Consider the following 13,004-nt stretch of genomic DNA (forward strand, 5'->3'; position numbering starts at 1 on the left):
AATGTGGCGTTTTTTTTTACATGCAAAGGTCAGGCAATCAAGCGCTTAAAAAGGTCAAATACATTTAAAAAAAAAACCTTTTTGCAAAGCTTCAGGCTGTGAATATATTTACTACAAAAATATCACTTTATAACTTGAGCCAAGCTGTTTTTATGAGTTGAAGGGTCTTTCTTTCAATAAAACAATAATGGAAATTTGAAAGTAAACAGAAATGTGATTTATTTGCAGTCACTTAGCAGAAAAAGGCATTATGGTTGCCAAAGTAAATGAGCTATGTATGGCAGATATCTAGGGGAAAATTAAATAATTGCAAATACTTAACTTCATGGGCATGTTTCTTAGTGTATTTACCTTTGGTGATGTCATATTATACAGGAAGTTGTTTTAGAGTTAGAACTTTGAACCTAGAGGATATTGGCATTTTATTAGTGCCAAATGGTGTATTTTTTATTGAAAGGTTCTATACCACTGCTAATGACTGGGGGAGTCAACTCAGCGGTTTATTTGAGCTTTCTAATGGTGTTACAATACAGAGTTTGTATTCCTGGGATGGTTTCAATACGGACATTATTAACCCTTTATTTGGCATTGTTGCTCAGAAGCAACATGTGTCTTCTATGGCTCTTATGGGAGATCACGTCTCCAAATGTCTGTTTATTTGGCACTTTTACGTAAAGCAGCCATTTCACCATCTGCCAATTAAAGAGTTAAACCATGCAAGTAAAAAGAAGAATATCTACCCAGTATCATTACATGCATGTAGATCAGTGATTCTCAACTACTGTGTCAGAACACACTAGTGTGTCACTAATATATGTGACACGGACAGCATGCCTGTGCTTTACCCAACAAATACCTATGCCTGCAAGCTGAGGACAGCAGAGAGTCAAGTACCTGAAATCCCCATTAACTGGTCCCTATTTCTACTTCCAAAAATATCACAAGAGAAACGAAAATGGAGTAATCCAACACTCACACAAGATACTCGACTAAGATTTACTTGATTTAAGAAAGGCTCAGAAACGGAAGGAAAAGGATCTCAGAAATCCAGGCCAAAGATCATTACAATCTCAAAGGCTTATTCATGGATGGGGGTTTCAATCATTGATCCTAAAAAAAAAACCTTCAGAATAGCTATATAGCATGATGTTATCTTTCTTGAATTGTTCTCTTAATAATTTTATTGCTCAAATTTTTTCAATGTTAATGTGTCCCCCTAAATGAAATACAGTACTAATAATCTTTTTTTCAAAAATATATTTGTGTGCCTATATGTGAAAAAAAATAATATAAATAGGACACTTAACTTATATTAAGCATTTTTTTTTGTTCTTTTCTGACTGTCACACGATTCCTCAATAGTGCAGCATATTGTCTCTCAGACCCACATATCTGAGGGGACCCATTTCGCCATGCACATCGGGCTTTTTCAAGGAAATTACTGGGTCTATCTAAATAACAGACATAAAATAATTACTATTGAATTATCTCATGTTTTAGCTTAAAATACATAGCTAAATCGCCCACATACCAAGAGCTCCTTTTACTAAGCTGCGCTAGTGGTTTTAGTGTGTGCGCTAGACACTAACGCCTCCATAGAGCTGACGTTAATTTTTCCACATAGCGCGGGGGTTAGCGCGCGCTAATCTTCAGCGCGTGCTAAAAATGCTACCGCAGCTTAGTAAAAGGAGCCCCAAATGTATAAAAGTGATAACAAACTATAGAAGTCTGTTACTAAGGTGTGCCAGCCGATTTAGGGCTCCTGTTACGAAGCCGCGGTAGCAGCTTTAACGCACGTGACTTTTAATCACACGCTAACCCCCGCGCTAGCCAAAAAACTACTGCCTGCTCAAGAGGAGGCGGTAGCGGCTAGCGTGTGCTATTACGCGCATTAAACTGCAACCACGGCTTCGTAAAAGGAGCCCTTAGTGCGCGCTAATGCACCCACAGAATATAATGTGCATGTTAGCATTTAGCGCGCACTAAATCGGCTATTGAAAGACCCCTTATAATAGATTATGTGCTGCTTCATATTAAAGAAAATTTCTAGCAGAAAAATTTGAGCAATAAAATTATTACATGCTATATAGTTATTCTGAAGGATTTTTAGGATCAATAATTGAAACCCCCATTCACGAATAAGCCTTTGAGATTGTAATGATCTTTGGCCTGGATTTCTGAGATCCTTTTCCTTCCGTTTCTGAGCCTTTCTTAAATCAAGTAAATTCTGTAAGGAATGATAACTGAACTGATTTTATTTTTAACCCTTTCATCATACACATCCAGGGTGGGCGGGTGGGTGGCGGGGGTGGGGTGTTTGCACAATTATTTTAAATTGGGTAAAACTATTGCAAGATTCCACGTATTTGTTTTTCTTGATTATTTATTAGGTGGGTGGGAGGGTTAAAATGATTGCAGGTCTCAAGGATCTCCCGTATGAGGAACGACTGGGTAAGCTGCAGCTGTACTCACTCGAGGAACGCAGAGAGAGGGGGAGACATGATCGAGACGTTCAAATATGTCACAGGCCGTATCGAGGTGGAAGAGGATCTCTTTTTCCTTAAAGGACCCAAGGCAATAAGAAATCAGGGGTGGGAAATTTCATGGCGACACCAGAAAATATTTCTTCACCGAAAGGGTGGTTGATCGCTGGAATAATCTTCCACAACGGGTAATTGAGACCAGCAGCGTGCCAGATTTTAAGAAAAGATGGGATTGGCATGTGGGATCTCTTCATGGAGGTAGTTAGGGGGTGGGCCATTAGTGTGGGCAGACTAGATGGGCCGTGGCCCTTTTCTGCCGTCATGTTCTATGTTTCTATATATGTAAGATCAATGTGCTTTTCTTGTAATATTATATGTATTTATATATTTGTTTTGCACAGTTGTTTGAAAATCAATAAAGAATATTAAAAAAAAAATCAAGTAAACCTATCTCTACTTTCCCACCAGCCCCAACTAGATATGTTACAGATTTTCTATTCATAGATTCTGTTCTTTCATGGTTTCTGGGTAGTATATTTATAGGATTTTGTGTTACTGTACAGAATCAGGCAGTAGAGGAATTTTGTGTTGCCCTTACCAAGGTGACATCCAGAATTTAAATATATATTTGATTTGTATGGCAAGCTGTAAGGGAAGCATCCTAGCTCTATACTCTAGAATGGGTAAATGTTTGTTGATGTTGACATTAAGCTGGTATGAATTTAAGAACATAAGAAATGTCGCTGCTGGGTCAGACCAGTGGTCCATCGTGCCCAGCAGTCCGCTCACGCGGCAGCCCTTAGGTCAAAGACCAGTGCCTTAACTGAGACCAGCCTTACCTGCGTACGTTCTGGTTCAGCAGGAACTTGCCTAACTTTCTCTTGAATCCCTGGAGGGTGTTTTCCCCTATAACAGCCTCCGGAAGAGCGTTCCAGTTTTTTACCACTCTCTGGGTGAAGAACTTCCTTGCGTTTGTACGGAATCGATCCCCTTTTAACTTTAGAGAGTGCCCTCTCGTTCTCTCTACCATTCAATCACATATTGAAATTTGTATATAGTCCCAGTTAGCCTACAGCCTGTATTTCTGTAAGAAAAAATAAAATTTGATCATGTTAGCAGTTGATTAAAAATAAATTCTCTTTTAGAATATTTTATGTTCCCCCTGCATCATTTTTAATAATATAATGTTTAGGACTCCTTTTACAAAGGTGCACTAGCGTTTCTAGCGCACGCTAGCTGAAAAATTACTGCCTGCTTAAAAGATGCTTTTAATACACAATATTAAAAAATTTTTTAGTTTTTTAATCTTTTACCTACCCCTGTTCCCTTATGTTTTTTCCCGTATTTGTTTTCTCTATATATAATAGATGTAATCTTTGCCCCTCTTTCCCTCCCATTTCAAGTTTGTCTTGTCTTAAATTTGATGTTACCGAGTTTTAATTTGTATCTCTTTATTTTATGCTTTTTTACTTATGTACATCGCTTTGTAAACTGATTCAGCGATAAATCAAATATTAATAAACCTTGAACCTTGATTTTAGCACACGCTAAAACCACTAGCGCACCTTTGTAAAAGGAGCCTTTAGTATTTTATTTTTATTTAGCTGTGAATTCGTGTTCAGCATGTGTAATGGGTCTACACTAGAATACCTTCTTGGTCTGCTTTACAAGTCCCTTAAATCACAGTACTTCTGAAGCTAGAGACCCATTCCTTCTCATTTTTCCATCTGTTTCTGGTGTTAGGTATAAAATATATATATATATATATATATATATATATATATATATATATATATATATATATATATATATATATATATATATATATTGTTGGATTCTTTTCATTATTATACAGTAGAGCTCTGGCCTCTTGAGCTTCGAGCTTCTTAGCATTATACTTTTTGTAAATGTTTAAAAACTTTTCTTATTTAGAAAATTCTTTGATGAACTTTTCTCCTAGAAATTATGTGCATACCCTCACTAAGCAGCCTTAATTTCATCAGCGGCAGGAGATGCAATAATATCAGCTGCAAAGTCAGCCTCACGATAAAAGTTGCAAAATTTCACAGCTCTTATCACAACACAAGATGACATTTTATTATGGCATCTCTTGCTGCCCTAGGGAGAGAGCTTGGCCGTGGCTCAGGTCTGTCAGGGGGTGGAGCCAGGAAATAGAGTGAGTAGGGCTGAAGTAGAGAATGACACAGGGACAAATTTGTCCCCATAGGAATTCAATTTTTCCATCCCGTCCCCGCAACTTTTGTCTCTGGCCCTGGCCCTTCCTCATTCCTCTAAGCTCTGCCTTAATGGCACAAGCCTCACACACTTATGATTTTAAAGGGTTTGAGGCATGTGCAGATGAGGACAGAGCTTATAGGAATGGGGCAGGGTTGGGAAAAGAACTCGTCGGGACGGGAAAATGAGTTCCCGCGGGGACGGGAAAAATTAGCCCCTGTGTCATTCACTAGTCTGAAGGGTATGACTGGATAGAAAGGGGTGGAGTTGGGGGTGTGGCTAGGTGGAGTTAGAGGTGTAGCATAGAATCTCTCAAAGATCGTATCCCCTTGGCAACTCTTTAACATGGCTTGATAAATATAATAAGCAAAGAGAAATCCACATGGAGCCATAAAGGAGTATTCTCCTGTCGCCCTTTTGTTTGGAATATGCTACTGCCTGCAACCGCTTCCCTTGATATAGCTTCAGTGAACAGGGCTGCTGTTGGGTGTTTGGAAACAGAGCATTGAAGAGAAAACAGTGAATCTTTGTAAGAAGCTGAGCACTTGTGAATCTTTGAATCCAGTTAGTAGTTTGGAGCAATTAGTCCATGAGAAAGTGCCTTCAACAGCTTATTCTTTGCTAGTTCCTTATATATTTCACTGAACTTTATGTGGAGTTTTGGGTTTGTTTTTTTTATGGGGGGGGGTGCGATGACCTTATGAGCTTCTTAAGTGAGGAGTATTTCCTCTGAGGGCTTTTTTCTCCACTTTTAAAATTGTTGCTATGTTGGAACTGCTATTGCAATGCACTATTGTGTCTCTTGATTTGTCTGACTTTTGGGTCTTTATCCGGTGGGATGTGATCCACTTTCATGTTGTTGTCTTCGTATTTTTGTATTGCATTCTGGAGGATGCTCCCTGCTTCGGGTGAGGGGTGGGGGGGTATAAGCTGTTTACTCTTGCTTGTTGTTCCAGTTCTGTATGAGACTTGTTTTAGTCTGGGGCCATGCCCTGAGCGCTTGTTTGTACTTTAATTTGAAAACCAATAAAAATTGTTGTACCATAAATAAAGTTTGGCAAGAAGCCAGCATACTTGAAAGGCCCAGGATTTGTGGGAACTGTAGTCCACTGCTGTATCTGTGGCGAAGTCAAGAGGAGAAGTTAACTTTCATGACTGGAATATAAACTGTAATTTTGAAGCAGCTTGTGATTTATTTTTGGAAAAAGAATTAATAATTTTGATTTTTGAAACTGCTGGCTATGGACAATTTGGCATTCCCCTCCGTAGAATTACAAATTGTTAAGCATACTCTCATATATTTCAAATGTAACAAAATGTGGCCTCAGGTACACCTCCTCCACCCTTAGTATTGTTCAATATCGGTGGGAATACCGGTGTTTTAATTCCTCATTGGCTCACATTCTTGTTTTGCATTTATTTAAGTAAACTTTTTTTAAACTTTTTTTTATCCACTGTGCTCTTTTTAGAAGTTTCCTTGAGATTATTCTATTTAAAAGTGTTCAAATACGTTATATACTTAGCTTATCACGCTACTGGGTTACATGATTCGACATGTTTCGCAACAATTTGCTTTATCAAGGATCCACCAGAGCCATTGTGTCCACCATCTTACTCAAGGTTTTTTGCAAGTAAGATGGCGGACACAATGGCTCTGGGGGATCCTTGATAAAGCAAATTGTTGCGAAACATGTAGAATCATATAACACAGTAGCATGATAAGCTAAGTATATAACTTATTTGAACACTTTTAGTACTCATCCATCGTGAACACTTTTAAATAGAATAATCTCATGGAAACTTCTTTTTTTTTTTTTATAATTCTTTATTGATTTTTAAACAAGAACAGTGTTATATAAATAAAAGAACTGTATATTATTGCATTCAGTCATAACACTAATATCTATATAGATAACAGAACTATCATTCAATAATTACATTATTTTGCATATAGTAATGACATAAGAACCAAGTAAATTATATAAAATGAAACCAAGTTACCTAAAATATCATTATCAATATTTCCTCCCAACCCCCCAACCCCACACCCTCCCTGGATAAATAAACCAAGAAAAAAGTAAGACAAAATACAGAGCAGGGTGGATAAAAATGTTTAAAAGTTTATTTAAATAAATGCAAAAAAAGAATGTGAGCCAATGAGGAATGAAAACACCGGTATTCCCACCGATCTTGAACACTACTAAGGGTGGAGGAGGTGTACCTGAGGCCACATTTTGTTACATTTGAAATATATGAGAGTATGTTTAACAATTTGTAATTCTACGGAGGGGAACGCTGGATATTTTGGAGGTTGGGTAAAATATTGGAAAGTTGTGTAACATGATTCCCAACCATAAATGAAATAGATTTAAATAGTGCCATCTTTAGTGTGAGCGCACAGTTTGGACAATTTGGTGCACATGATTGGACTTTGGTTTTCATTACTGCATTACCCAGAGTGTGAGGATAATAAAGAAGTCTTTATTTAAAAAAAAAATGTTGCTATGCTTGAATTCTTGAGAGATATGAGCTGAAGTGAAAGTTGGGGCAAATCTTATTGCTAAAGATTGTAAAGCCTATGAAACATGCACTGAAACAAAAGGAGTTGATAAATTCAAGATGGGATACAGATGTATTGTGGGACATTAACAGCTTGCAGATAACTTCCCTCGCTGCTGTTATTACGCTACTGTCTGGTTCCGATCTTTCACTAATCATCTTCCTAGCACTGAGTGAAGACTCTTATTAGCCTGGGTGGTGTTAACACAGGCCTAATTTACAGTTCACTTCTGTGCCTATCTCTCATGTGCCTGGAGTCCTGTGGTTTATTGCTTATCATGTTTTGTTCATAACATAAGTTATTTTAATTATTGTCGCCTCATGCTTTTGAGGGTTTTGGTAAGGGGAGGAAGACGGCTTCGTTATTTCTTGGAATGCTGCATAGAGAGTTGTTAGCACTCTGCATGGAACAGTTTGATATTGCAGTAGGAGACTGTTTATATTACTGAGGCCAGAAGGCTGTGTAAGCTTTTTTTCCAAAATGTGTTGTACCACATTACATTTATGAGTTCAAAATTTCCATTCCCTTTATCTCTTACTTTGAAGCGGTTGGTCATTTTATATATGCAGTGGAACGTTTTAGAAATGTAAAGACATTCATTGATCATGTGCAGTATCCAATAAGCTATTTTGGCAGATATGATTCTCTCTCCCAGGATCGAGAAGCCTCAGAAATTGCTTGTGTTAACATCAGAAGTATTGTGTCATCTACAAAATATTTCCATAGTTCTTATATATTGGCTCTGCACTACTACAACTGGTGTTAAAATATGTTAGGATGTGCATTGTTAAGGGAGAGATGTTTGACCCAGGGACAAAGGAGTGGGAGAGAGATGTTGGATAGTTGGACATAGCAGTGAAAGGGAGAGAATGCAATGCTGCATGAGGATAATGAGAGATGTTAGACCAAGAGTGCCAGGGAGGGAGAGAGAGAGATGTTGGATATGAGGTGTATGAGAGGGAAAGAAAGAAGGAGATGGGGAGAAAGAAGGAGATGGATCCAGGAGCAGAAGGGAATGATGGAAAGATGCTGGACAATTGGAATGAGGGACGAGAAAAGGAGAAATGCTGGACTGTGGGGGACAGGACAGGAGGAGGGAGCAGATGCTGGGCTAGGAGAGAGGAAGATGCTGGGAATGGTGGAACCTTATTGGAGAGACCAGAAAGAGGAGGAGAGGGGCAGCAAGGAAGTGAATGTGAGGATAGTGATTACAGAGGGTAGAAATATGGTAATAGGGAGTAGCTTAAAAATGAAAGGGAATGGAGGATTCAGGAAGGAGTGAGATGGGGAATGGGATAGCAAGTAGGTGAAAGAAGAACATGGAAATGTGGTAGGTAGCTGAAAAGTAAAAAGGACGAGAAGGGTGAAAAGAGACAGAAAAGAGCTAAAAAAGGAATGATCAGTATGTCAGAGGCAGGTGTTGTGAGGGAATAGACAGAAGAGAGGAGAAAAGACAAATGGACAGCAGTCACTTGAAATTAAACAAGTTCCAGAGAATGTGGTAAACAGTGGTTAGTGTAGCTGGATATAAACAAGGTTTGGAAAAGTTCCTGGAGGAAAAGTCCATGGTCTGCTATTGAGACGGACATGAGAGAAGCCACTGCTTACCCTGGGATTGGTACCATGGAATGTTGTTACGATTTGGGTTTCTGACAGGTACTTGTGATCTGGATTGACCACTGTGGAAATAGGATTCTGGGCTAGGTGGACCATTAGTCTGACCCAATATGGCTATTAAGTAGAATATATTAACTTTGGGAAATGTGTCTTGTGTTCAGTAGAAAAAGAAATGCTTTTCTGTTTTTATGTCTCCAGTGTTACAGTACATGCTAAGTTTAACTTCTTGGGATTCCCAATTATGTAGACAAATATTGATTTCTAATTTGTGATCCCTTGTTCTGTATTTGGTGAGATTCTGTTGGTGTGATAGTAATGGCAGATGGGGAAATCGGAGGGAAGGCAAGGAGGAGAGAGGATCAGGGAGGGAAGACCTCCTTTGTTTTCTGACCTGGGCCCTATCAGGTCTAATACCAGCCTTGACCCTTGTTGCTAGGGCTCCCTGAGTATCCCTAGCTGAGAACTTTTTCCGAAGATGGCCAGAATTCCCTTCTACAAAGCTCTGCAGTTGGTGACAGCGTTCGTGAGTCACCAACAACTAAGCGTGTGTGAGGTGCCAGCAAGAGTGGCTTAGGGATGTTGCTGCCGCCTGCCAAGCTTAGTAAAAAGGAGTTCTGTCTGTCCATCTTCAAGGAAAGTCTTCAACTGACAGAGCTCGGGGATCCTAATTAGTTAGAAACCTCGCTAAAGACAGAGATAATCCGTTTTGATAATCCGCCGCTACAATGCAGAAAACTGTTTTGCAACGGCATTAAAGTTTTGAGAATCTGGGCCTGAGACACCTAAAAGGAGACCTGAACTTTTAGGATTGCCTCTATTGTGTCTGAGATAAAAGCAGTTAGGTCATAGCTTTCCAGTGTTTACAGTGACTCTGAAGTTTCCCTGTACTAAAGCCGTCTGTGCACAATATATCTCCATGTAGTTATTGTACAGAAAAGTATTTTATTGCCGGGTAAATGCAGTTGCAGATAGGAAGCAGTAAGTTTATCAATGACAGCATGATATTTAAAAGTAGCATGTACTAATGCAGTGTGAAGCCCATGCCTCTCCCTGCCCCATAACAGGGTATGTATTAAAGTGCACATACCAGCGTGATAACAGCTCAGCCATGTATTAATAGCTACCATGCACTAATTTGCATGCTATTTAGCATACTTTTGTAGAAGGGCACCTTTAAGCCTAGTATTTTGCTTCTAATGTCATATTAAAGCAATGACATAATACTTAATGAGGAACTATAAATAAGATATTAGCAAGGTATCTAACAAATGGCATATCTTCTGTATTAAGTTTTGACCTTTACAGTCGCTAACAGCAATATGATCTGGTTCCTTTTCTTTTCCTTACCTCTTCTTTCTTTTTCTTCCTTGTCATGCAGGAACCCGCTGCAAATACAACAGCTGCAGAATCAGATTCGAGTAGAACAGGAAGCGGATTGGTGGAACCTCCAGCAGCAAACAAGTCCCCAGCAGAACCCACCTTCTTCTCCATCTTTCCCTCCTCCGCCGTCCCTTCAGGAGCTTGAATCTCTCCAGTTCCTCTCTTCCCCTGTGCAAATGAATGCAATCAGTCCCCAGAACTCTCCGGGAATGCAGCCAGCAAGCTCCTTTAACTATGCCCGACCAAAACAGTTCATTGCCGCTCAGAGCGTGAGTCCGGCCTCGGGTTATGTGACGCCTTCTTCTGGGTCTTCCACGTCCAGTCTTCCGTCTCCAATGTCTCCACCCAGCGCTCAGAAGCAATTTGGTAGAATGCCAGTTCCCCCGTTCTCCCAACCGTTCGCACACGAAAGCGATCCGTTCTGGTCTCCATCCTCCCCTTCTCCCCCTCCTCCCCCTCCACCAGTCATTAGCCCGACTTCTACCTATGCAAGCTCTGATTCCTACTCGCTGCCGCCTCCTCCTCCACCTCTTTCTGTTGCTTCTCCGTCCTCAAACAATAGATTTTCTAATTCCAGCCAATCACCGGCAGCCTTCCTCAGCTCTATGTTACCATCCCAGCAATCTCCATCCTCTCTCAATGCACTCGGACTTCCAAAAGGTGTTACGCCTGCGTAAGTACACTTGGTTATTTTATGTTATTTGAGTTTCCGTCTCAATGACCACATTCTCTTCTTGATGCAAATGTTAACATAAGGTGTGTGTGGGGAGGGGGGGTCATAATATTTCTTCCACTCTATTCCTCTGGCATATTCAGATTTGGATAAAAATGACTAGGGCAGTGGTGTAGCAAGGGTGAACATCGCCTGGGGCGGTGGTGCCCCGCCCCCCCTTCCTTTTCCCCATACCTTTTTAACTTCTCCGGAGTGAGCAGCATGCCCATGTCGGTGTCAGTTCGCCCTTTGACATCTCTCGGATCTTGGAAGTGACGTCAGAGAGCGCGCCGATGCCAATGCGGGCAGCAACCTCAAGCCAAGGAAGGCAAGAAGCGCAGGGCAAGGAGAGAAGCAGTGGGGATGGAGAGGAGGGGGGGTGCCACGCCCTTAGGAAGAACATGCCCAGGGCAGACCACCCTCTTACTACGCCACTTTGATTAGGGTTACCATATGGCTCCAGAAAAAAAAAGAGGATGGATTGAGACATCCGGGTTTTACTTCCGTTGCTTTCAATGGAAGTAAAACCTGGATGTTTCAATCCGTCCTCCTTTTTCTGGAGCCATATGGTAACCCTGAAAATGATACAAGTTGGTTTGCTCACACAGCTTTGAGATGCTAAGTCTCTTATTTTAGAAGCCACACCCCCCTCCACATGTAAATGGAAGGATTTTAATGTCCGGAAAGCCCCAAGCATTTAAGTGCTATGTTGGAACAAAGACCATTCACATATGAGGATACTTCCTAGTACATCTAAGGGTCAAGGGGTGTGTGGGTAGAGCAGGGATTTAGAGGGTCTAGGACAGGGGTGGGCAACTCTGGTCCTCGAGGGCCGGAATCCAATCGGGTTTTCAGGATTTCCCCAATGAATATGCATGAGATCTATTTGCATGCACTGCTTTCAGTGCATATTCATTGGGGAAATCCTGAAAACCCGATTGGATTCCAGCCCTTGAGGACCAGAGTTGCCCATGTCTGGTCTAGGGAGAGCCTACAATACATGCATGCATTCACCATTTCACTTAGGGAATCTACATGCTTGAGTACCTGATTGCAAAACCGCTTAGATAACCTTGATAGGTGGTATATAAAAAATCCTAATAATAATAATAATAATACATCACTGTTTTCTTACTCTTTGTGACTCTGTACAGCACTGCGTGCGTCTGGTAGCGCTATAGGAATAATTAATAGTGTTATAAAAAATAAACAGTGATATTTATAGCTGCCTGAGATACATCTAAGTGCATGCTGTAAAGGGCAGATGTAAATAACATTTGCCACCTCCTCCATATCTGCCCTTCCCATGCACCAGCCCCAATATGCAATCCCTCTTGCCCGCCAGAGCATCCATCTCTACCTCCAGTTAACACCCCCTTCCTGACAGAAGGATTCCCCCAGACAAGAGAGCCCCTCACAGCAATAGCATTCCCCCGTCTTTAGTATCTCACATATGGTAGCAATCATTCCCCAATGTCACCTTCCTGACAGGAAACCTTCCCCAACATGAGACCACACCTTGACAGGAGACCTCCCCTCCCCTGTGGTGCAATTTCCCTTCAATCCCCCATGTGATACGCAAGCACCTACTACATGGCACCCTCCCCTTCACACACACACACCAATACCTAAAACTCCTTCCAAGGACAGAAGGATCAAAATCTCTCCCCTTCTGTAGCACCAATATTCCCCACCTTGTTAACTCACTCCTTGGACATTTAACTGGGGATCTCTGAGGTCTAGTAAAGTGAGACTGATGCCTATTCACTGCTGCCTTGATGATGCTAGCTCTCAAAATGGCCACTAAGATCTCCAATTAGGGGTATAGCTTCTATTGGGAAGGAGGGCCTCATGTTGGAGGGGGTTGGATAACACTGGGAGATGCTGCAGAGATGGGGCAGATGTCATGGGAGTTCTCATAAAAAATCTGGTATTAGTTTGCTACAGTCCAATAGGGGGTTCCACTTTCACCCAACAGGAATTAACAAACATTCATTCCCCCCAGTGCATTCACTTC

At 40.9% G+C, this 13,004-nt stretch overlaps 1 protein-coding gene across 5 annotated transcripts in view; it reads left to right on the top strand.

Moving 5' to 3' along the window:
* Positions 1 to 13,004, top strand: part of PALLD (palladin, cytoskeletal associated protein) — a 792,721-nt gene that overhangs the window by 637,560 nt on the left and 142,157 nt on the right. For all 5 annotated transcript variants that reach the window (XM_033942034.1, XM_033942043.1, XM_033942063.1 and 2 more), the window contains one exon: positions 10,274 to 10,948. In XM_033942034.1, the coding sequence (XP_033797925.1) occupies positions 10,274 to 10,948 (675 nt within the window). The remainder of the gene's footprint in view (positions 1 to 10,273; positions 10,949 to 13,004) is intronic.

Source organism: Geotrypetes seraphini, chromosome 1 (assembly GCF_902459505.1).
Source record: "Geotrypetes seraphini chromosome 1, aGeoSer1.1, whole genome shotgun sequence".
In the NCBI taxonomy this organism is placed as follows: Eukaryota; Metazoa; Chordata; class Amphibia; order Gymnophiona; family Dermophiidae; genus Geotrypetes; species Geotrypetes seraphini.